The sequence below is a fragment of the Danio rerio genome, chromosome 9 (assembly GCF_049306965.1).
Source record: "Danio rerio strain Tuebingen ecotype United States chromosome 9, GRCz12tu, whole genome shotgun sequence".
Taxonomy (NCBI): Eukaryota; Metazoa; Chordata; class Actinopteri; order Cypriniformes; family Danionidae; genus Danio; species Danio rerio.
This window is the reverse complement of record NC_133184.1, coordinates 55,968,323-55,992,985: the sequence shown is the minus strand read 5'-3', so window position 1 is coordinate 55,992,985 and position 24,663 is coordinate 55,968,323. Positions and strand designations below refer to the sequence as shown.

The 24,663-nt window shown below is 33.7% G+C and overlaps 2 protein-coding genes across 6 annotated transcripts in view; both read left to right on the top strand.

The window, feature by feature from the left end:
* The window catches only part of pcdh8 (protocadherin 8), an 89,942-nt gene extending 74,598 nt beyond the window's left edge, over positions 1-15,344 (top strand). For 3 of the 4 annotated variants that reach the window (XM_073911584.1, XM_073911583.1, XM_073911585.1), the window contains 4 exons: positions 5,059-7,377; positions 8,016-8,086; positions 10,186-10,313; positions 12,426-15,344. In XM_073911584.1, the coding sequence (XP_073767685.1) occupies positions 5,059-7,377; positions 8,016-8,086; positions 10,186-10,313; positions 12,426-12,754 (2,847 nt within the window). In that variant the 3' untranslated portion in view covers positions 12,755-15,344. Of the gene's footprint in view, positions 1-4,935; positions 7,378-8,015; positions 8,087-10,185; positions 10,314-12,425 lie in introns of those variants that run through there. The other variant, NM_131209.2, reaches the window with a different exon arrangement.
* A 1,377-nt stretch (positions 15,345-16,721) lies between these two features.
* slitrk5b (SLIT and NTRK-like family, member 5b) overlaps positions 16,722-24,663 on the top strand; it is a 140,474-nt gene continuing 132,532 nt past the window's right edge. For both annotated transcript variants that reach the window (XM_073913311.1, XM_073913312.1), the window contains exon 1: positions 16,722-16,806. The gene's annotated coding sequence lies outside the window, so the exon portion shown is untranslated. The remainder of the gene's footprint in view (positions 16,807-24,663) is intronic.

Genomic DNA, 24,663 nt, shown 5'->3' with positions numbered 1-24,663 from the left:
AGGTTGGACGTGTTGTTTTGTTCAGACTCAGAGATGCTCTTCTGCAGAGCTCGGTTGTAAGTGAGTGCTTATTTGAGTTTCTGTTGCCTTTCTATCAGCTGAACCAGTCTGGCCATTCTCCTCTGACCTCTGGCATCAGCAAGGCATTTGTGCCCACAGAACTGCCGCTCACTGGATATTTCCTCTTTTTCAGACCATTCTCTGTAAACCCTAGAAATGGTTGTGCGTGAAAATCCCAGTAGATCAGCAGTTTCTGAAATACTCACGAACAACCATGCCACGTTCAAAGTCACTTAAATCCCCTTCCCAATGCTGATGCTTGCTTTAAACTGCAGCAGATCGTCTTGACCATGTCCACATGCCTAAATGCATTGAGTTGCTGCCATGTTGTTGACTGATTAAAAATTTGCATTAGCGAGCTGTTGGACAGGTGTGCCTAATAAAGTGGCCGGTGAGTGTAAATATTAACATAAGAAATATGTTTGTTGTGAGGCTTAAAAAGAACTTTATAAACTAACAAGCTATCAGATTTAAATATATTTACATTCTTTCAATATTTTATTTGTTTCTTTTTTTGTTACTTTTTTCTTATAAAATGGTGTAAAAATGTAAAAAAAAATTTATGTTTATTTTAAGTTTTTTAATTTTTGTTTACGTTAATGTTTGTTTTCTTACTAAATGTCAAGTAATAATAATAATAGTAATAGAAGTAGTAATAATAATATGAATAATAATAATAGTAGTAATTATAATAATAATAACACATCTTTTTCTTTATTGTTTGTTAATGTGTTTGTTTTCTATATCAATGTACAATAATAATAATAGTTTTTGTTCATTGTTTATATTATTGTGTTTGTTTTCTAACTGAATGTCAAACAATAATAATAATATTAAAATTTTAATAATAATGATACACCTTTTTGTTTATTATGTTAATGTGTTTGTTTTTTATTAAACATATAATAATAATAATACATATTTTTGTTTATTATGTTAATGTGTTTGTTTTTTACCAAACATATAATAATATTAATAATAACAACAATACATATTTTTGTTTATTGTTTATGTTTTTTATTAAATGTTTAATGAATTTGTTTATGTTTTGTTTTTGTCATGTTTGTTTGTTTGTTTGTTTGTTTTCTTACTAAATTTAGTAGTAATAATAATAGTAATAATAAAAACTATTTAAAGTATGTAAAATATTTTAGACATTTATATTGGAGAACAACAAAATATATATAAATAAAACAAACCAATATTTCAAGTTATAAATAAAGTAAATACAAAGTATATGGAGAATAAATGTGCATGTGCTTTTAACATTTTAATTTCAATTGTGAGCTACTAACATTTATTATTACTCGTTAAAATTATAATAACATCATATATAGATGTAAATATTTATGTAACAAAATATTTTTGTTTAGTTTTGTTTCTATATTTGTGTGTGTGTATCAATCAAGATTATTCTTTGCCCAGCTCTGTGTGTGTGTGTGTGTGTGTGTGTGTGTGTGTGTGTGTGTGTGTGTGTGTGTGTGTGTGTGTGTGTGTGTGTGTGTGTGTGTACTGTACATACACAATATTACAAAATAATAGACAAAACATAAACAGATTCATATAATTTTGAGGTATGTTATGTATACATTTGTGCTGTGTTTTTTTAGTCGTGAAATGTTCTTGTGATTCTCAAATACTGAATTAATTTTACTTCAAATGTTACATCTGTGACTTTTCATTAAATGAGAGCAAAATGCGTGTGCCTTCGACTATATTTATCCGACCGACAGACAGACAGACAGATGTGTATCAGCGCTTCAGGAAACTATTAATCAGGTGTCAAATGGTCTGCATTTGTTTGCCACAGTTTAACACTCTGCAGACTTTTAACACCTCAGAGCCCAAATGGCGGAGTGCAGAAGCTGTGCTAAAACACCTCCATCACCGCTGATCTGACCAGCAGCAATCAATACACACTCATTACACCTTCATCTCGCTCAATAATTAAGGAAATGCTTCAGAAAACAAACCCTTATTGCATTACATTTGTATGCCTGGCTGACGCTCGCGCTGACAATCCATTGATGGGATTTTGTGATTTGTTTAACAAGAGCTTAACCTTTTTTTGCATTTGTATTTGATTCCATGTCAGTTGTGTACTTATTTGCTTTAAAAAAACAAGAGCTGAATTACACTTTAAAAACATGTTAGTAGCAATGTTACAAAATGAAATGGTTGACAGACACATTGAAAAAAAATTATGCATTGGATTTACTTTTTTTTTTTAAGGTATGGTTGCAAACAATTTATTTGGGCTAAATTAAAACAAACAAATTAAATTTAGTAATGTTCAGCTTCATTTGTTTGTTTAAATTTAGCCCAAATAAAATAGTTTTGCAAACACCAAAAAAAATAGTTAATTTTGATGTACACTGTAAAAAACGCAGGGTTCCACACAATTCATTCATGTTCCCTCAACACAAATAAATGAACTTAACACTTTTAGCAAATGTATGTGATTGAACATAAAAAAATAATTTGTCCCAATAAAATCTCAAGAATTCTGCAGTTTCAGCTCATTTTTAATAAGTAGCAAAAGGAAAAAACAAATACTTTTTTGAGTGTATCGTATATATTATTTTGAGAGATTGTAGGTATTCTGATCAAATGTTTGTGTTGTTTTTGTGTTGTGTTCTTAAAATATTATTTAGCTTCACAAATGCTGCAGAATTTTTTATTTAATTCAAAAATTATTATTGTTTGAAGGCAAAATTATTGTGTATATATATATATATATATATATATATATATATATATATATATATATATATATATATATACTAATATATATATATTATTTTTATATATATATTATCGAAATGATGTTCTGCAAAGCAAGGACATTTTCACAGTATTTCTTATATATGTTTTCTTCTGGTAAAGGTCTTCTTTTCGCTTAGTCCCTTTATTAATCAGGGGACGCCACAGATGAATGAATCCCCAACTTATTCAGCATGTGTTTTCCGCAGCGGATGCCCTTCCTGCTGCAACCCAACACAGGGAAACAACCATACGCTCTTGCATTCACACACATACACTAAAGCCATGTGTAGCTTACCCAATTCCCCTGTAGCGCTTGTGTTTAGACTGTGGGGGAAACCGGAGCACCTGGAGGAAACCTACGACAACACAGGGAGAACATGCAAACTCCACATAGACATGTCAGTTGACCCAGTCAAGGCTCAAACTAGCAACCTTCTTGCTGTGAGGCAGTTGTGCTACCCACTGCGCTATCGTGACACCCCAAAATGATGCAGTCAAAAAAAAATAAAATAAAATAAATAGACATTAGTTATTAAAACTTAACAAAAAATGTCTCTGTTAAAAAGCATTTAAGAAATATTGTTAAAATAATTAAAATGTCACAGGATGGCTAACAGTTTTCCAATCATATTTTCTTAATCTTATTGACTTGTTGGCAGTATGTTACAGTATGTACTTATCTATCTATCTATCTATCTATCTATCTATCTATCTATCTATCTATCTATCTATCTATCTATCTATCTATCTATCTATCTATCTATCTATCTATCTGTCTGTCTGTCTGTCTGTCTGTCTGTCTGTCTGTCTGTCTGTCTGTCTGTCTGTCTGTCTGTCTGTCTGTCTGTCTGTCTGTCTGTCTGTCTGTCTGTCTGTCTGTCTGTCCGTCCGTCCATCCGTCGTTTGTTCTATCTGTCTGTCTGTGTATATCCATCTATATGATTTGATTCACTGTAATGCACCTTTACTCGATAAAAATAAATTTAATAATAATAACATAGTAAAGTTTCGGATTTTTTTTTAAGCAATTCACTCTTTTACAGAATTATTCACCCTCTGGTGAAATATACTTTTTCAAATGTATTTAATGGAGCAAAGACATTTTTCACAGTATTCCTATTATTATTATTATTGTTATAACCTTTATTTTACCAGGTAAGACACATTGAGATTAAAAATCTCCTTTACAAGAGCGTCCTGGCCAAGATTAAGCAGTAAACAAGTCACATGAGTCCAACAGACAACAAACAAACAAAACAATTAACAGTTAACATGAATCACACAACTATTCCAAACATCTACAAACCTGTTTCAACTTCTAAACCTTTTATAGTCTTTCTAAAAACAGTATTCCTATATTTGTTCTTCTGGAGAAAGTCTTCGGCTAGAATAAAAGCAGTTTTTAATTGTTTTAACCCCATTTTAAGGTCAATATTATTAGCCCCTTTAAGCAATATTAGTGTTGGATTGTCTCCAGAACAAACCACTGTTATGCAATGACTTGCCTAATTACCCTAACTTTACCTAATTACCCTAGTTAAGCCTTTAAATGTCACTTTATGCTGAATACTAGTGTCTTGAAGAATATCTAGTCTAATATTATTATTTACTGTCATCATGGCAAAGAGAAAATAAATCAGGTATTAGAGATGAGTTATTAAAACTGTACACATTAAAAAAAAGTAAACAAATTACTTCAGCTTGTTAAAGTTACACGAATTAATTAGTTTCCACTTAATTTTTTTTTTACAGTTTTTAGTAATAAATAAGGTGCAAAAACTTTATTCTTTTTAGATGGAAGTCATTTTATTTAAGTTGATCCAGTGAGGCTTTCCTCCAGTGTAGCTATTTGAGTCCATTAAAGCAGGAAACCCCACAGATGAAAGGCTCAGATTCAGTCAAGTGTGTGTAAAGTTGGTCTGGTGGTCCGGCATGAAACAATAGTGTGTTGTTTATTAGGGTCTGGTGTGAAACAGCTGTGACCCAATAGAGAGCCACAGCAGGGGCTTTGGGGAGTGCTGTGAGTCCTCATTGGTCAGCGGGCCAGCTCATTTGCATACACCATGACCTATATGTGATAGGTGGGAGCTGGAGACACCAGAATCCACAGCGAGCAGAAAGACCACAACACAAGCTGAAAGAAAAGCTCTTGCTGTTATTTGTGCTATTCAGGCTGACATCTGAAGCTCATTCTTTGCTTAATTAAGTCTTGCTATTGTTTTAAACATGAAGATCTACTGGAGCTTCTTCATGGTTTCCTGCATCACTTCCAGTGTTTTTTGCACGACTACGAAATACTTTACGTTTGAAGAAGACGCAACGGGTACTGAAATAGGAAATCTTTCTCAAGACCTGAAGATAGATCCATCGGAGGATCCTGAGACGTCCTTCAAATTCATCCAGACGTCCAACTCCATCATCGACATGAGGCAAATGGACGGCTTGCTGACAGTCGGAGAAGTTATCGATCGAGAGAAACTCTGCCAGAGATCTCCACAGTGCCTCATAACGTTTGACGTCGTGGCTTTCTCCAAGGAGAAGTTTCAACTCATCCACGTGGAGATCGAAGTTAAAGATATTAACGATCACTCGCCGCAATTCACCCGCAACGAAACGCATTTGGACATCTCAGAAGATGCTCCTCTAAACTCCAGGTTTCCTCTCGACGTCGCCGTTGATCATGATGTTGGAGATAATTATATTCAAAGCTACCATATTTCACACAACAGCCACTTCGTTGTTGAAGTCAGCACTCGTGAGGATGGAGAGAAATCAGCGGAGCTTGTGTTAATCAAATCTTTAGACCGAGAAACCGAAGACTTCTATACTATCGAAGTTACTGCGACTGATGGAGGAGCGCCTCAGAAATCAGGATCTACAACTCTTTATATTCGAGTGTTGGATTTTAACGATAATAGTCCAACGTTTGAGCACAGCTCATTAAAAGTGGAGCTCAGCGAAGATTCTCCGATCGGCTCACGTGTGCTGAAAGTTCACGCTTTCGATCCTGACGCCGGCATTAATGGAGAAATCGTGTACGGATTCGTGGAGGGATCTCCATCTGAAGTGACTCGAGTTTTCCAAATCGACCTCATAAGTGGTGAAGTAACTCTCAAAGACATTGTTGATTACGAAACTAAGAAATCCTACGAGTTACACATTCAAGCTTCAGATTTGGGCGCTAATTCTGTGTCGTCAACATGTCGAGCGATTGTTGATATTATTGATGTTAATGATAACGCGCCGGAGATTATCATCAAACCGATGACTTCAACTAGCGATGGAGTCGCTTTCATTACTGAAGCGGCAGCCGAAGAAAGCTTTGTTGCTTTAATTAGTACTTCCGATAAAGATTCGGGGCCGAATGGTTATGTTCGGACGAGTCTTGAAGGACATGAGCATTTTAAACTACAGCAAGCCTACAGCGACACGTTTATGATCATAACAACCACAACTTTAGACCGAGAATCAATCAGCGAGTACAACCTGACTGTGATTTCTGAAGATTTAGGAACGCCTCCGTTTAAAACGGTCAAACATTATACGATCCGCATAACCGATGAGAACGATAATCCTCCGCTGTTCAGTAAATCAATCTACGATGTGTCTGTGATCGAAAACAACATTCCCGGATCCTACATGACTACAGTTGTCGCTCGGGATCTGGATGCTGGGAAAAACGGAAAGGTTTCCTATAGTTTAGTGGAAAGTAAAGCACCTGACGGTTCCTCCATATCAACATTTGTGTCTGTCGATCCTCATTCGGGATCTTTGTATACGTTGCGATCGTTTGATTTCGAGACTCTTAAAGACGTCCAGTTCTCCGTCAAAGCCACCGATAAGGGGTTTCCTTCATTATCTAGCACGACGCTCATTCAGGTACGCGTGGTGGATGATAATGATAACTTCCCGTATTTTACCTATCCAGTTCTGCGCAATAATTCAGCTGAAATCCCAATTCCGATGAATGCTAATGCTGGTTATTTAGCGCTAAAAGTCGCGGCTAAAGATGAAGATAGCGGCATTAATAGTGAACTCAATTATCATATACTGGAAGATGAAGCGAAGTTGTTTTCTATTGATAAAAACACTGGCGAAATCATCCTGAAACGCAAGCTCACGGCATCATGTGGAGAAATCCTGCAGATTTACGTGTCTGTGGTTGACGGAGCTCGAGAGCCGCTTTCTAGCAGTGCTAATATTCGGTTTATCGTGACCGATACTGGCGCTCAGGAGGATCAGATTGTGGTTTTATTGCGAGCCGAAGACGATGAGACTTTTGAGTTTGATTTGTGGAGCATCTTGGTGATCAGTTTTGCTGGAGGTTGTGTGCTGTTGCTGACTGCCATTATCATCCTCACCGTGAGCTGCACCATCAAACGCAGGCGGAGGAGTTTCGGGAGAGACGCTCTTTATGGGTCGACTCCGCTTTCCAAAAACAACCCAGCAGGACCCAGCATTTACAGCGGCCCCAATGGCTTCCTCAGGAGTGAAGGAGATTCAATGCAGCCCTGTTTATATGAAGATAAGAGTCTGAGCTTTGAGGAAAAGGTGAGAGATTTTTGTTCATTTATTTATTTTTGATGAGCATTTTCTCCTTATTTTACTCTTAAAGGGAAAGTTCACTCAAAAATTGATTCAAACTTAAAAAAAAAAAAAAAAAATATATATATATATATATATATATATATATATATATATATATATATATATATATATATATATATATATATTGTGTAAAACCGGTAACCATTGACTTCCATTGTAGGAAAAACAAATACAACAGAAGTCAATGGTTACCTGTTTTCAACATTTTTCAAAATATCTTCTTTTGTGCTCAACATTAGAAAGAAACTTTTTTGCTTGAATAATCTGATGTACATTTTATTACATTTATTTTAGACTCTTAAAGAGAGGTAGTTCATCCAAAACTGAACCTTTTCTCACTCACAAGTGGTTTTAAACACACAACAAAAGACATTTTGAAGAAAGCTGAAAACCGGTAACCATTGACTTTCATAGTAGGAAAAACAAATACAATGAAAGTCAAAGGTTACCAGTTTTCAACATTTTTCAAGATGTTTTCCTTTTTTACTTAATGTGAGATCTCTTTATAGCAGTATAATTACATTTTTGATCCATTTCTCTCTATGCCAGTATATTAACTGTGAACTTTTGTTTTTATATAGCTGTTCCTGCCATGCAAACCTTTTGAGCAGACATTTTTATGGCAAGATGAAAAATACTGTCTGCAAAGAAGGTAAGTTTATTAGTATTATTATTATTATTATTATTATTATTATTATTATTATTTTAATAGCTTGGCCTTGATTGAACATTTAATAAGGCAATGCATAGGCTATACAGTGTGGACTAAAGATTTGAGAATGTTAAAGAAAATAGTTTTATTTTGTTTTAGCATTTTGCTGATTTAATTAATAATAATAATAATAATATTGTTAAAACTAATTTAATTATTTTAAATGATTTTCATTGAAATATTTGATTTTGGGTTGACTAGTTCTAATAATAATAATAATAATAATAATAATAATAATAATAATAATAATAATAATAATAATAATAATAATAATAAACAAATAAAATAATTGGATAATTTAGAAAATTTTAGTTTACAAAACAATTTAGTCGATTTTGGTTTATTTAAAATGTAAAATATTTACGTAAATTTTTACAAAATTTATTTAATTTATTATTATTATTATTTTTTTTTATTATTATTATTAATGCTGATAATAATAATAATAATATTAATAATAAAACTAGTTTATTTATTTCAAATTATTTTGATTCAATTATTTGATTTTGGTTTGAATAGTTTTAATAATAAAAAATAATACACAAATAAAATAATTAAAAAATTTACATAAAATTTTAGTTAATTTTATTTAAAATGTAAATTACATTAAAGTTACATTATTACATTTAATTATTTACTTCAATCTTATGCAATATATATATGTATATATATAATTTTTTTTTTTTTCATTCATTTACTTTTCGGCTTAGTCCCTTTATTATCTGAGGTCTCCACAGGGGAATGAACTGCCAACTTATCCAGCATATGTTTTATGCAGCGGATACTCTTCCAGCTGCAACCCATCATTGGAAAACATCCATACACACTCTTTCACACACATACGCTATGGACAATTTAGCTTACCTAATTTCCCTATAGCGCATGTGTTTGGACTGTGGAGGAAACTGGAGCACCCGGAGGAAACCCACACCAACACAGGGAGAACATGCAAACACAGAAACGTTCTTGCTGTGAGGCTACAGCGCTACACACTGTGCCACCATGACGCTCATTATTATTATTAATATTATTATTATTATTAAAAACTATTTGGATTTAACTATTTGATTTTGATCTGAATAGTTTTAGTATTAATAATAATAATAAACAAATAAAAAAGTTTTATAATTGACATAACATTTTAGTTGATAATTAAGTCAATTTTAGTTTATTTAAAATATTAATTATTTACTTATTTTGTATGCAAAATATATATTTTATTATTATTATTATTGTTATAAAAATTATTATTATTATTATTATTATTATTATTAATAAAATTTTTGTTTTATTTTTAATAATTTAAAGCTAAATCATCAGCCTAATAATTAAGCAGCTTGTGGTTAAATTAAGGGTGACACAGTGGCGCAGTAGGAAATGCTGTCGCCTCACAGCAAGAAGGTCACTGGTTTGAGCCACGGCTGGTTCAGTTGGCATTTCTGTGTGGAGTTTGCATGTTCTTCCCGTGTTGGCGTGGGTTTCTTCTGGGTGCTCCGGTTTCCCCCACAAGTCCAATGACAGGTGGTACAGGTGATTTGGGTAGGCTAAATTGGCCGTAGTGTATGAGTATAAATTAGTGTGTATTGATGTTTCCCAGTGATGGGTTGCAGTTAAAAGGGCATCCGCTGTATAAAACATATGCTGGATAAGTTGGCGGTTCATTCCGCTGTGGCGACGCCGGATTAATAAAGGGACTAAGCCGACAAGAAAATGAATGAATGAATGGTTCAATTAAAATGTAAATAGTTGACTAATGCTATTACTTTTCTATGTTTATTATATATCTCTATGTTTATTTGGTTAGATGAAAATCCATGTGGCTTTACAGTTCTGCAGCTACAGTTGACATGCAGTTGGCCATAAATAATAAATACAAACCTTTAACACACCCATTTGTCAGGGTTTATTCTCCGTTTAGCCGCTGGTCATGATCCACATGTGATGCTGGCGTATTATTCATGTGCCAGTGGATATAGTATTTAGCGATGGAGAATATCAATAATCAGATGTGGGTCTGACAGAAGTGATTGTATCTGCAGCGGCACCACTGATCAGCTGAGCGTGAAGGACAGCGGGAAAGGAGACAGTGATTTCAACGACAGCGACTCCGACTCCAGTGGAGGAGCTCAGAAACCTGGCCTGACCACCTTCCAGCCGCTGGCTAGAGGTGAGAAATCACACACACGTATACACACATGCTCACATGCATACACACACGTGCATGCACACGCACAGGCACACACAATAACTGACAACCGACTTGCTTACTTATTCGCAATTCTGCTAATTTTTTTTTTTTTAAATACCCTTAGTGCTGTTTCACAGAGCATGGACTTTTAGGGACGTTAGTTTCTAACAATTTCTGAGCGAAAATCTTTTCCACATAAATTTTCCTCAGTGTCTGTGTAAGAAAATGACAAATTATATGTGATTTATTTTATTTAGTTTTGATTTACTTTGTTTAAATTTGTTTATTTTGATTTAAATTATTTTATTTGATTTTGATTTGATTTTTATTAATTTTATTTGGATTTTTTTTTATTTCATTTTTATTTATTTTATTTTATTTTGAATTGTTTTATTTTATTTATTTGATTTTGTTTAATTGTATTTTGGTTTACTTTATTTTATTTAGATTTTGTTTCTTTGATTTATTTAATTTTATTTTGATTTAATTTATTTTGACTTATTTTATTTTTCTTTATTTTATTTAATTTTGATTTATTTAATTTTGATTTATTTTGATTTGTTTGATTTTTATTTATTTAATTTTTATTTATTTTAAATTATTTTGATTTTGATTTGTTTTATTTTATTTTATTTTGATTTGTTTTATTTTATTTTGATTTGATTTATTTTATTTTGATTTATTTTATTTTATTTAGAGTTTTTTTCTTTGATTTATTTTATTTAGATTTATTTTACTTTGATTTACTTCATTTTATTTTAATTTATTTTATTTTACTTTATTTTTCTTTTATTTATTTATTTTTTTTTTAATTTATTTGTTTTATTTTATTTTGATTTGATTTATTTTATTTTGATTTATTTTATTTTATTTAGAGTTTTTTTCTTTGATTTATTTTATTTAGATTTATTTTACTTTGATTTACTTCATTTTATTTTAATTTATTTTATTTTACTTTATTTTTCTTTTATTTATTTTATTTAGATTTATTGTATTTTATTTTACTTTGTTTTGTTTTGATTTGTTTTGTTTTAATTTATTTAAATTTATTATTTTTTTATATATTTATTTAGATTTATTTTATTTTATTTTGATTTACTTTATTTTAGTTTGATTTATTTGATTTGATTTAATTTATTATGATTTATTTTATTTTTGTTTGATTTACTTTATTTTATTTTGATTTGATTTATTTAGATTTATTATATTTTGAGTTATTTATTTAGATTTTATTTTATTTTGATTTACTTTATTTTATTTTAATTTACTTTATTTTATTTTGATTTATTTTATTTCGATTTATTTATTTTATTTTTATTTTTATTATTTTTTATCTGCTCAATGAAAATATTTAGCTTTTTTTAATTGTATTGAATTTGATTCATTTTTAATTTGAACTAATTTTATTTAATTCATTACCATGTTTGTTATTTTATAAAAAAGTATTTTCTTTTTAGTTTATACTTTTTTTTTCATAAGTGTCTGTCATACACTGTAAAAACTGCTATAGAAATAAAGATAAAATTATTGTTTGTACATATACAGGTGAGGTCAGAATTATTGATAGCTCCCCTATATATTTTTTTGCCCAATTTCTGTTTAACGGAAAGCAGATTTTCAGGAAATTTCTAAACATAATAGTTTTAATAACTCATTTCTAATAACTGTTTTATTTTATCTTTGCCATGATAACAGCACATAATATTAGACTAGATCTTTTTTAAGATGCTAGTATTCAGCTTAAAGTGACATATAAAGGCTGAACTAGGTAAACTATGTATGGTTAAAGTTCGAATAATAAGGCAAGTCATTGTATAACTGGAGACAATCCAAAACAAATATTGCTTAAGGGGGCTAATAACATTGACCTTAAAATGGGTTAAAAAAAAATTAAAAAAATGCTTTTATTCTAGCTGAAATAAAACAAATAAGACTTTCTCCAGAAGAAAAAATATTATAGGAAATACTGTGAAAAATTCCTTCCTCTGTTAAACATCATTTAGGAAATCTTTAAAAAGAAAAAACACAAGACGCTGAGTAATTTTGACTTCAGCTCTATATTCACCGTCCCTGGTGTCTTCTCTCTTCAAGGCTCCTTCTGCAGCTCGTCCGACTGGAAGATCAAACCATGTGTGATTCAGACCCGAAACCTCCACGCTCCCCCTGGCAGCTCCTACACCCTGGGCTTCAGCCGCACACCACTCTACAGCCACTCCCACTGCAGCTCTCACATGTGGAGAGATGGAGCTGGCGGGACCCTGAACACACAGAGGCCTCTTCAGACCTTCCGAAGCGGGACCCTGCCGTCATACACGGCCCATCAGATGCGCAGAGCTGTGATGGAGATCCAGGAGCAGAATGAAGATCTGCAGGACACGCTTATGATCAACGCTGCCGCAGAGGTCGCCACTACATTTTAAATACTATTGTTTGTTAAACTTAAAAAAAACTGTAAAGTTTATAAAAATGGCAACTGGGATTGATTTACCTGGGTAAATATTTTCTTTATTATGACGGTAAATTACTGTATTTCATTAATTTAAATTACCGTATTCCATTAATTTATAGTAATTCACCAATGTTTTGAAGTACTAATATCTGCACAGTGGCAGAGGTCGCCACTACATTTTAAATACAACTGTTTGTTACACAAAAACAAAAAACAAACGTCAATTTTACACTATAAAAAGTCAACTGTGGGTGGTTTACCATTAAAAATGTGGTAGAAACGTCATTTTATTAAATGACGGTAAATTACTGTATTTCGTTATTTTGAAGTACTAATATCTACACAACGAAGCTTTAAACAACGCAACGGCAGAAGTCGTGACTACATTTTAAAATACAATTGTTGTTACACAAAACAACGTAAAGTTTACGGTAAAAAAATGACAACTGTGGTTGGTTTACTGTTAAATAAATATGAGAAGAATGTAAAAGAAATTGTAAAAATTATGGTAAATTGCCGTATCTCATTAATTGAAATAACCGTATTTCACTCATTAATAGTCACGAACGAATGTTTTAAAGTAAAAGAAATGGCAGCTGTGGTTGGTTTACAGTATTCTTTTCTTTTTAAATTACAATAAATTACTGTATTTCCGTAATTTATAGTCATACACCAACGTTTGGAAGTACCAAAATCTGCACAATATAGCTTTGCTCAACATTGCATTTTAAATACAAATAAACATTTTAAATACAAATATTTGTTACACTAATAAAAAAAGAAAACGTAAAAAAATGACAGCTGTAGCTGGTTCACTGTTACAAATACGATTGGAAAGTAAAATACTTTTTTAATGACCTTTTTCATATAATATAATTGTCGTATTTCATTAATTTAGAGTGTTATACATTGATATTTGGAAGTACTAATATCTACACAGACTAAAACACAACCCTACACATGTAGAGATAAGAGTCATAATTATTTATTGTAAATGTCTGTATATTTTGTACATTTTTCAAATCAAATAGTTTTTTGTACCACCACTAAACCAGTGTAGTTTGTTTGAGCTCTGGGTTTTTATTTATTTTGTACATAATAATTAAGGGAATTAGTTTAGAAGGAGATGCACTAAAGACAAGTATTTTCTTTCTAAGTATTTATCTAAAAAGAATAATGCGAAATAGAGTGACTTTTTGACTTAATGTAAGATTAATTTGTTCAAATTTATTCAAAATGTAAAGATTTTTTTCGACAGAAAACGACTTATAAGACTTAATGTCTTAATCCAGTTTGCTTCTCAAAATAATAATAATATGCATTAATTAAATTCAGTAAAATTAGTTTACTTTTAAGCTTATAAAAAGTGGGATCAAAATATTATTTTTATTTTTTCTCCTTAAATTAAATGTATTTTTCCGACCCCAAATATTGCCAAAATTGCCAGTTTGGTTGCAAAATACATTTACTGTAACTTACTGGCAATTTTGGTTGCAAAATACATTTTCAGTAACTTACTGGCAATTTTGGTTGCCAGATTGTTTGCAAAATGCATTTAAAGTAACTTACTGGCAATTTCGGTTGCCAGATTGGTTTCAAAATACATTTAAAGTAACTTAATGGCAATTTTGGTTGCCAGATTGGTTGCAAAATACATTTAAAGTAACTTACTGGCAGTTTTGGTTACAAGATTGGTTGCAAAATACATTTACAGTAACTTACTAGCAATTTTAGTTGCAAAATACATTTACGGTAACTTACTGGCAATTTTGGTTGCAAAATACATTTTCAGTAACTTACTGGCAAGTTTGGTTGCCAGATTGTTCGCAAAATACATTTACAGTAACTTACTGGCAATTTTGGTTGCCAGATTGGTTTCAAAATACATTTACAGTAACTTACTGGCAATTTTGGTTGCAAAATGCATTTTCAGAACTTACTGGCAAGTTTGGTTGCCAGATTGGTTGCAAAATACATTTAAAGTAACTTACTGGCAATTTTGGTTGCAAAACACATATACAGTAACTTACTGGCAATTTCGGTTGCTAGATTGGTCGCAAAATACATTTACAGTAACTTACTGGCAATTTTGGTTGCCAGATTGGTCGCAAAATACATTTACAGTAACTTACTGGCAATTTCGGTTGCCAGATTGGTTGCAAAATACATTTACAGTAACTTACTGGCAATTTTAGTTGCAAAATATAGTAACTTAAAAAAAGTGGGATCAAAATATTATTTTACACTTTTTCACCTTAAATTACGTTTATTTGACCAATATTAAAGCTAATATTAACAACAAAAATACTCGGGAAGAAAATCGTTTATTTCATTTTTTACCACTAATGTATATACTTATATTTCCATCTAAATTAATCTGTGTAAAATGTTTTTAATCTTTCTATTATTGTCATTGTTGCTATTTTTTTGTCTGTGTGTGTCTTTTTCTTGTGAACTGTTAAAATTATTCTGTACCTCTTTCTATGTTCAAGCTTTAAAAACTGTATATTTACACCTGCTTGTATATAATTTTGAGCCCAATAAAGAGCTTGTAAACCTGTTTGCTGCTTGACCTCTGAGAGTGTCTTGTTTGAGAGCTGGATTAGCAGTAAAAGAATCATGTGACAATGCAGACGCGTTAAGTTAAGTCCTCAAAATCCGCTCTTAAGAGCTGTGCGATTATTGTTCACACACGGCCTGCTGGGGATTACAGCTGCGTCTTCACAATAACACATGAAGAATGAGGCTTAAAAAGACACAATCAGGCATATTAGTGGAGTTAAACAGAGAGATTATAAGGCCGGCGTCCAGAAAAACACATGATTTATAATGTACTGCTAAATATATATATACAGGACCACTATGTAAACATTATTAAATTAAGACGCATTAGATGGAGAATGGCTTTGAAGAATCAAAATGAAAGAAAATACAAATATAATCTAACCGGCCACTTTATTAGGTACACCTTACTAGTATTTTATTGGATCTTTTGCCTTTAGAATTGCCTTAATCCTTTGTGGCAAAGATTCATCAAGGTATACAGCAAATATTCCTCAGACATTTTGCCCCTTATTGACATAATAGCATCACACAGTTGCTGCAGATTTGTCAGCTGCACATCCATGATGCCAATCTCTCGTTCCACCACATCACAAAAGTGCTCTATTGGATTGAGCTCTGGTGACTGTGGAGGCCATTTGTGTACAGTGAACTCACTGTCATGTTCAAGAAACCAGTCTGAGATGATTTACGCTTAATGACATGGCGCACTATCCTATTTTAGTTATCGTTAAGACTGTTAATTTACAAGCAAACTGTAAATTAAAAGCCAGAATTGTAGACATCATAATAATATTTTATATTATATATCTATTTTTAAAGTATTTTAGTCTTACAATAAATTTAGTCTCAAAAAGAGATATAAAAACCCTTTATTCAGAAGAATATAAACCTGTCTTTATCTTTACTGTTCAGATTATTGTGTTAGAATTGTGTGCAAATTAGCACTAGATTAGAATAATAAGTTGTTTGCATATTTAAAGAAAAATGTTATGAAACTGTAATACAAATTTGTGTTTAATTCATAATTTAACAATGTTCACCTGCATTGTCTTTTCTGAATTAAAAATCTAATTAAATGTACATGCAAGTTTAAAAGAATGTCCTATCGGGTTGTTGCTAGAAGGGATACAGCTGCAGACGGAAAATTAACGAGAATTTTTTATACTAATTATCAAATTACCTATAAATAAGTATTAACACCAACCCTAACCCTAAACATATCCCTCACAGTAATGTAAAATATATAAATTATTGTACAGTGTCACAAAAACTATGGTAGCCTCGTGTCGTGAGTATCCACACCTGTATCCCATCTAAACTTTACCGCGTTTTTTAGGTCGCGCTCAGGTACGGTGCGCGTGAGCGATCATTTTCAGTTAAAAATGGAGCGCGCATTAATCTCAAGATGGCGGATATCAGACGCGTCTCAGATGAAAAGCTTCATCAATTCGGACGCTGGTAAGTTGCTGTTTTGAGGTTACAAGTGTTGAAGGGAGAAACGAACATTTTATAGAATCAGTTTCGAGTGGTTTGTACCGCAGAAACGCAATAAAAACACTTCAGTTTAACAAACCAGGCTACAAATGTTCTGAATGCTGTCAACAAATAGTGTAATACTGTATGAAGTGTGTTTGTTAGGTGTTAATGAAGTAAAATATACACTCGTTTTCTTTGTTTTACTAAGAGTTTCGTGAACATTGACATTTTGAAATGTTCTGATGTAACAAAGCCGTTTATCGAAATCACGTGACTTTGGAAAAACACAAGAAATGATGTGATGAATCAAAGTTTCTTATTATAATATAAAATAAAATGAACACTATTTTAATATGAGACATTCCAGTTTAAAACAATATTTTTTGTTTCATGTATTTTTTATTTTACCTGTTTTACCATATTTAACAATACACCGTCAATACTGTAAATAAATACCAGTTGTTTCCTCACGGTGGCGGCAGACCTTTTGTTTTTTTTTACACAGATCTACCTGTGGCGTTATTTCGTGAGTGCAGTATTAGAAGTTGAGATCGCATTATTGTAATAGCCTACAGCAGGGCTATTCAAATAGTTTGTCATGGGGGCCGGTTCATGAAAAGCATCCCAAATGAAGGGCCGGAGAGATATGACTTGCTATATGAGTGATAACACAACTACATATAAGAGCCCATATACTGCATTTGTGCTCATAAAGACACCCTGATGGCTTTTTCTACATTAAAATGTGAATATATTTTATTTTAAAGCAACGGCATTGTCCAGTTGACTTTTTTTTTTTTTTTTTCAAACATTCAAAATGTTGTATTTCGCACAACAAAAGCAGTGCATTGCTGAAGTAGGCTTCTTCTACATTCAGACACATTCATATGTTATGTTTTGAACTGCATAACAATTAGTGATGCAACATTATAGATTTTGGTTGTACGATTATAGTCTGAAGAATAATCATGCTTTCACGGTTATCACGTTTAATGTAATTTAGAACAACAAGCTTTATATTAGGGAAGTAGCTATTTAGATTAACTGTTATCATCTGGGTTCATGCGTATATAATCATTTTAATAATAATTCGTCTAACATAAGTATACATTTTTCTTGTTACTTAATTGTAAATAAATTGTAACATTTGGAGAAGTCGTGATGTGTCATTTAAATCTGTTTTTAATATGTCCATTAGGCTTTTAAATTTTGATACCGTCAAATCTCCTCCCTATTTTACCCCGGTATCCGGTATTACCGTGCATAATAATCAAAATTATGATGTAAGGCTCAGACAGCGTCACCAAATTGTTGGCCTGTTGCGTAAACCATTCAGAAACTGGTTCGCGGTCACCTGTTTGTCTTGTTCGTATTAGAGATCTGCGCAGGACGCTCTCTCTGATTCACACACAAACACACAAACACACACACACACACACACACACACACACAGAGAGAGAGAGAGAGAGAGATGCACAGCACTACGCTCTCTCTCTCTCTCTCTCTCTCTCATTCACAGGTACACACATACACACACAAGCAAACAAACAGCATCCACGCTTCCTTTCAAATTACACCAGAGTTACCGACTGTTCCCGCGCTTTATTCGTGAATGCAGACCTCTAGTTCATATTTACCACGTCTCCCTTCTCGTTCAGTCGAAACCAAAAATACTGCCAAACTGCAGGTCACTTGGTGCGGGACTCGCCACCTCTCCTTCTCCCTCTCCCCCTCTCTCTCTCTCCTCCACACTATCCCGTGATGACAATCACGCATACACATTTGTAGGCATTAAATAAATAATATTTAATACTTATCTCCTATTTAAGTGCATTTTTTTTATGACAGTATAACGGTTTTGAAACTGTTGAACACCGTTGCTATTTTTAGATCCGCGGTATACCATATTACCACCCAAGCCTAATGTCCACACATATATTTTAACTTTTTATTCGCATTAGCTTTTAGTCTAAGTCGATTAAGCGTCAACTTAATTAAAATAAGAATTATTTTTATTAGTGCCGAGCAAAAATTAATCGCAATTAGCTGCATACAAAATAAGTTTGTTTTGACGTAATATTTACATGCAGACTTTGTTTTTTGACTTATGTTTGTTGACTTTGACTTATGTTTTTTATGTTGATATAAGTGCACATGCATGCATCTATTTGAGGAAAATGTTTTTTTATATTTAGATATAAAATATGTATGTATATCATACAAGTTGTATAAAAATGTAAATATCTATGTGACTGAAATCTAAAATTGTACAATTTTTATCAAAAGTAACCCTTTAAAAACTGTTTAAGATTTTTATCTTATATATTATTAGGCTGGCTTGAGAAACAAGCCAGACTACTGAAATCCTATTTAAACTTATTATTTTTTTTATATATTATTATGTTGGCTTGAGAAAGCCAACATACTGTTATACTACTCTGTCCTTGAAAACAAACATATCTCCTCCTAGGCCGTTCATGCCACAAGGCCCAAATGTTGTCAAAATGTGCTTTCTGCATTCAAGATTGTTGCTATATCTCCTCATGCCAGTAAGACTTATTGTTTTTTTAATAAAAAATGTTAAATATTAAATTTTTATAATCCGGGCATATAAAAAAATTATACAAGCCCCAAATTTGGCCAAAATCTGTATTAAGATGCGTTAGATTTTGCTGCAATATCTTTAAGGTTTATCAGACTTATAGTTTTTCAATAAATAATTTTTAAGCATTATTTTTCTTAAAATATGGCAAGCCATTTTTGACTTAAACTCCATATTTTTACTGATATGGCAAGCCAGATTTGCATTTATCAGTTTCACACTTATTAAGCATTGTATTTTCAAAAAAATACGGCAAGCCATTTTTACATAATGTTCATTCCCTTAGTCCCTTTTTTAATCAGGGGTCGCCACAACGGAATGAAACGCCAGCTATGCATGTACTATGCATGGTAACAATGATAATGGAAGCCAAGTGCCAATAACGATTAGCTACATGCTATGAATGATTATCTAAATGCAATAACATATGCTAGAAATGCCTACTAAATATTAGCATTTGATCAAACATGTACACGAGCATTGCCATTTAGCAACTGCTTAGCAACTACCTAACAATGCCATAATTGTTTTAGCAACTGCCTAGCAACCACTTAGCAACCGCCGCCGTGCTTTCTGCCAACTGCCATTCCCAGTCCTAGCGCAGTCACGTTGGCTTTCTCAAGCCAACATCAAAGTTTATCAATGAACTTTAGGCTCTAGTTAGGCTGGCTTGTCAAAGCCAACCTACTGTTATGCTATTTAAACTTATTATTAGGCTGGCTTGTCAAAGCCAGACTACTGTTATGCTATTTAAACTTATTATTATTATTTTTATCTATTATTATTCTTCTTCTGAGACTAAATTTCTGACTCTATCTCCTCCTTGAGCTTTCAAGCTATGACCACCAAACTTAAACCAGACCTCCAAACTGGTCTGACTCGGTATGCCATATCTTTTCCGACTGATCCGACTTTCGGTTTTCCGAAAAACGTCCCGGGACTGTCGGAAAAATCCCATAAGCTTAACATTGGATCAAACTTTGTGACTTCATAACTCTGCGTCAGACTGTCGCACAGACTTCTAACTGGGCTCATTTAACTCAGACTATCAAACTGCCAATAACTGATCACCTTTAAACTTTCTAGCCACGCCCTAGCAACCACTTTTGGACCCTAGTAACTGTCCCATAGACTTCTATTCAAAAGACTCTCATTGACTTAACATGGGATCAAACTTTGTGAGCTCATAACTCTGCATCAGACTGTCCTACAGACTAATGGCTGAGCTCATTTAACTCAGACTACCAAACTGCCAATACCTAATGAGCTAAACTTTCTGGCCACACCCTTAACTACCACATACTGCACCCTAGCAACTGTCCTATAGACTTTTATTACAAAAGACTCTCATTGACTTAACATGGGATCAAACTTTATGAGCTAAGAACTCTGCATCATACTGTCTTACAGACTAATGACTGAGCTCATTTAACTCAGACTACCAAACTGCCAATAACTAATGAGCTTTTAACTTTCTGGCCACACCCCTAACTACCACATACTGCACCCTAGCAACTGTCCAATAGACTTCTATTATAAAAGACTGTCATTGACTTTAAATTGGATGAAACTTTGTGAGCTCATAACTCTGCATCAGACTGTCCTACAGACTAATGGCTGAGCTCATTTAACTCAAACTACCAAACTGCCAATAACTGATGAGCTTTTAACTTTCTAGCCACACCCCTAACTACCACATACTGCACCCTAGCAACTGCTCCATACACTGTACTTAGCTGTGCTATCAAATACTAATAATCCTAACATGCTAATGGCATACCAATCATGCTAGCAACATGCTACTCATATGCTAATCATGCTAATGACATGCTAATTCATACTGGAATCATGCTAATAACATGCTAATTCATACTAGAATCTGTCTATCTATCTATCTATACTTTTTTCAAACTTTTTAAAACTAAATAAACTATACCAACTATGGTTTTTATAACTGGTCTACATGCATATCTTTGCATAGCAATGTCCTATAGACTTAGGGGTTGGCTCATTGGACTCAGACAACCAATAAGCATCTCAATATGATAATGATGCTCACAAGCCACGCCCCCAAACTGATCCCATAGACTGCCATTATAACTGGCCTACATGCATATCTTTGCTTAGCAATGCCCTACTGACTTGGGGGATGGCTCATCTGACTCAGACAACCAATGAGCATCTCAATATGATAATGAAGCTCACAAGCCACGCCCCCAAATTGATTCCATAGACTTCCATTAAAAAAGGGCCTAGATGCATATCTTTGCATAGCAGTGTCATACATACATGGGGATTGGTTCATTTGACTTAGACAGCCAACCACATTCAAGTTCACTCTGTAACCTCGCCCATAGCAACAAAACAGAGTACCCTAACAACCATTTATCAACAGCTATATGTCAGCATCAGAATATCGTAGAGATTTGGGGATTGGCTCGTTTGACTCATGCTAGCAAACGGAACTTCCTATATGCTACACATGCTAGCAGTGACTAGCTACATGCTAATATTGACTAGCCAAGTACTGAAACTTGCTTAAAATGCTTACTAAGTATAAATGTTTTATCAAGCATGTATGTGAGGCTTGCCTAGTAACCACCCAGGGTATCCTAGCAACTGCCTAGCAACCACCCAAATTACCCTAGCAACCGCCTAGCAACCACCCAGCAACGGCCTAGTAATGCCTTAGTAAGGGCATAGCGACCACTCAGAACACCCTAGCAACCGCCTAGCAATGCCTTAGCAACCACTCAGAATACCCTAGCAACCACCTAGCAACACCTTAGCAATCACTTGGGACACCTTAGCAACCGCCTAGCAACACCCTAGCAACCAGCTAGCAACCACTCAGAACACCCTAGCAACTGCCTAGCAACGCCTTAGCAACCACCTAGCAACCACTCAGAACACCCTAGCAACCACCTAGCAACACCTTAGCAACCACCTAGCAACCCCTCAGGACACCCTAGCAACCACCTAGCAACACCTTAGCAACCACTCATAATACGGCCTAGTAATGCCCTAGTAAGGGCCTAGCGACCACTCAGGACACCCTAGCAACCACCTAGCAACACCTTAGCAACCACCTAGCAACCCCTCAGGACACCCTAGCAACCGCCTAGCAACACCTTAGCAACCACTTAGGACACCTTAGCAACCACCTAGCAACCACTCAGAACACCATAGCAACCACCTAGCAACACCTTAGCAACCACTCAGAACACCCTAGCAACCGCCTGGCAACACCTTAGCAACCACTCAATACCTTAGCAACCGCCTAGCAACATCTTAGCAACCACCTAACAACTACTCAGAAAACCATAGCAACTGCCTAGCAAGCACACAGAACCCCCTAGCAACACCTTAGCAACCACTCAGAATACCCTAGCGACTACCTAGCAACACCTTAGTATCCACTTAGGACACCTTAGCAACTGCCTAGCACCACCTTAGCAACCACCAAGCAACCGCTCAGGACACCCTAGCAACCACCAAGCAACAACTTTGCAACCCCCTAGCAACCACTTAAGACACCCTAGCAACCGCCTAGCAACACCTTAGCAACCACTTAGGACACCCTAGCAACCGCCTAGCAACGCCTTAGCAACCACTTAGAATGCCCTAGCAACCACCTTAGCAATCACCTAGGACACCTTTGCAACCACCTAGCAACACCTTAGCAACCACCTAGCAATGACTCAGAACACCCTAGCAATGATTCAGAACCTAGCAACCAATAAAAATACATAGTGCCCCATCGATTTGCCACGCAAACCCCACTCACATTTTCTTTAGGAAATGTACAATTCTAGTTCATGCTAGAATCATGGTAGTAGCATGTTAATTTATGCTAGAATCATGCTAATAACATGCTAATTCATGCTAGAATCATGCTATTAACATGCTAATTCATACTAGATTCATACTGATTCATACTACAATCATGCTAAAAACATGCTAATTTATACTAGAATCATATACATATTAGAATCATGCTAATAACGTGCTAATTCATACTAGAATCTTGCTAGTATGCTAATTCAAGCTAGAATCATGCTAGTAACATACTAATTCATACTAGAATCATACTAGTAACATGCTAATTCATGCTAGAATCATGCTATTAACATGCTAATTCATGCTAGTATCATGCTAATGCATGCTAGAATCATGCTAGTAACATGCTAATTCATCTCAGAATCACGCTAATAACATGCTACAAACAACGTGCTGATTTTTACAAAATTCGTGCTAATAACAATGCTAATTTGTACTGGAATCATGCTAATAACATGTCAATTCATACTGGAATCATGTTAACATGTTAATTCATGGTAAAAGCATGCTAAAACATGCTAATCTTTACTAAAATCATGTTAGTCAGTACTAAATCCATGCTAACAACATGCTAACATATTATGTAGTTTATTATGCTACAATGTGGATGTGATTATTATTTCATTACTGACAGTAGACATCTGACACTAATGGAATGCATATGTCTGAAAGAGTTTATAACTGAATGCACAATACAAAGACAAAATCAAGTAATCGAACTTAAAATAATACTTTATTAAGTTAAAGTCAAAATGGGTCGCTCTTAGTTTCGAACCTCACCCAAAAAGCATAGCCAACTAGATTAACATGCTCTTGGGATCACTGGATCACAAGCCTTTCCACCACGTCAAGGTGGCGACCCTTGGAAAGGACATTCACTCTCCATTCATTCTTTATCTAACATGTACACACATGCGCACACTCACACAAACACACACACACACACACACACACACACTCTATAAGAACACATACACTCACACATGCACACAAGAAGTCACATAAACAGTTTCATATGATATGCATTTATTATAATTATTTTTTCTTCAAATTTATCTAACTATATTACAAAAGGGTTGAATAAGACTTTTGTAGTTTTTCTATATTTGATGCATCTATTCTAAAATACAATACACCGGATCATGATAGCTGTAATATGTCTGTAGAACTCCTGCTCTTACATTTGAGTGTGTGGTGCTTATGAACACAGGATCAAGAAGAGAGTTGTTTTCTGTTGTACCGGTGCTGATCAGTTGTGTGTATCCTTTATCAAAAAACAAATTCAGAATAGGTTTATTGCAATGGGAAAGCTGATCTTCATTGAAGTCTCCACACACTATAACAGGCTTGATGTTTAGAATTTCAAGAGATGTCAAAAGGCCATTGAGATTGAGTAA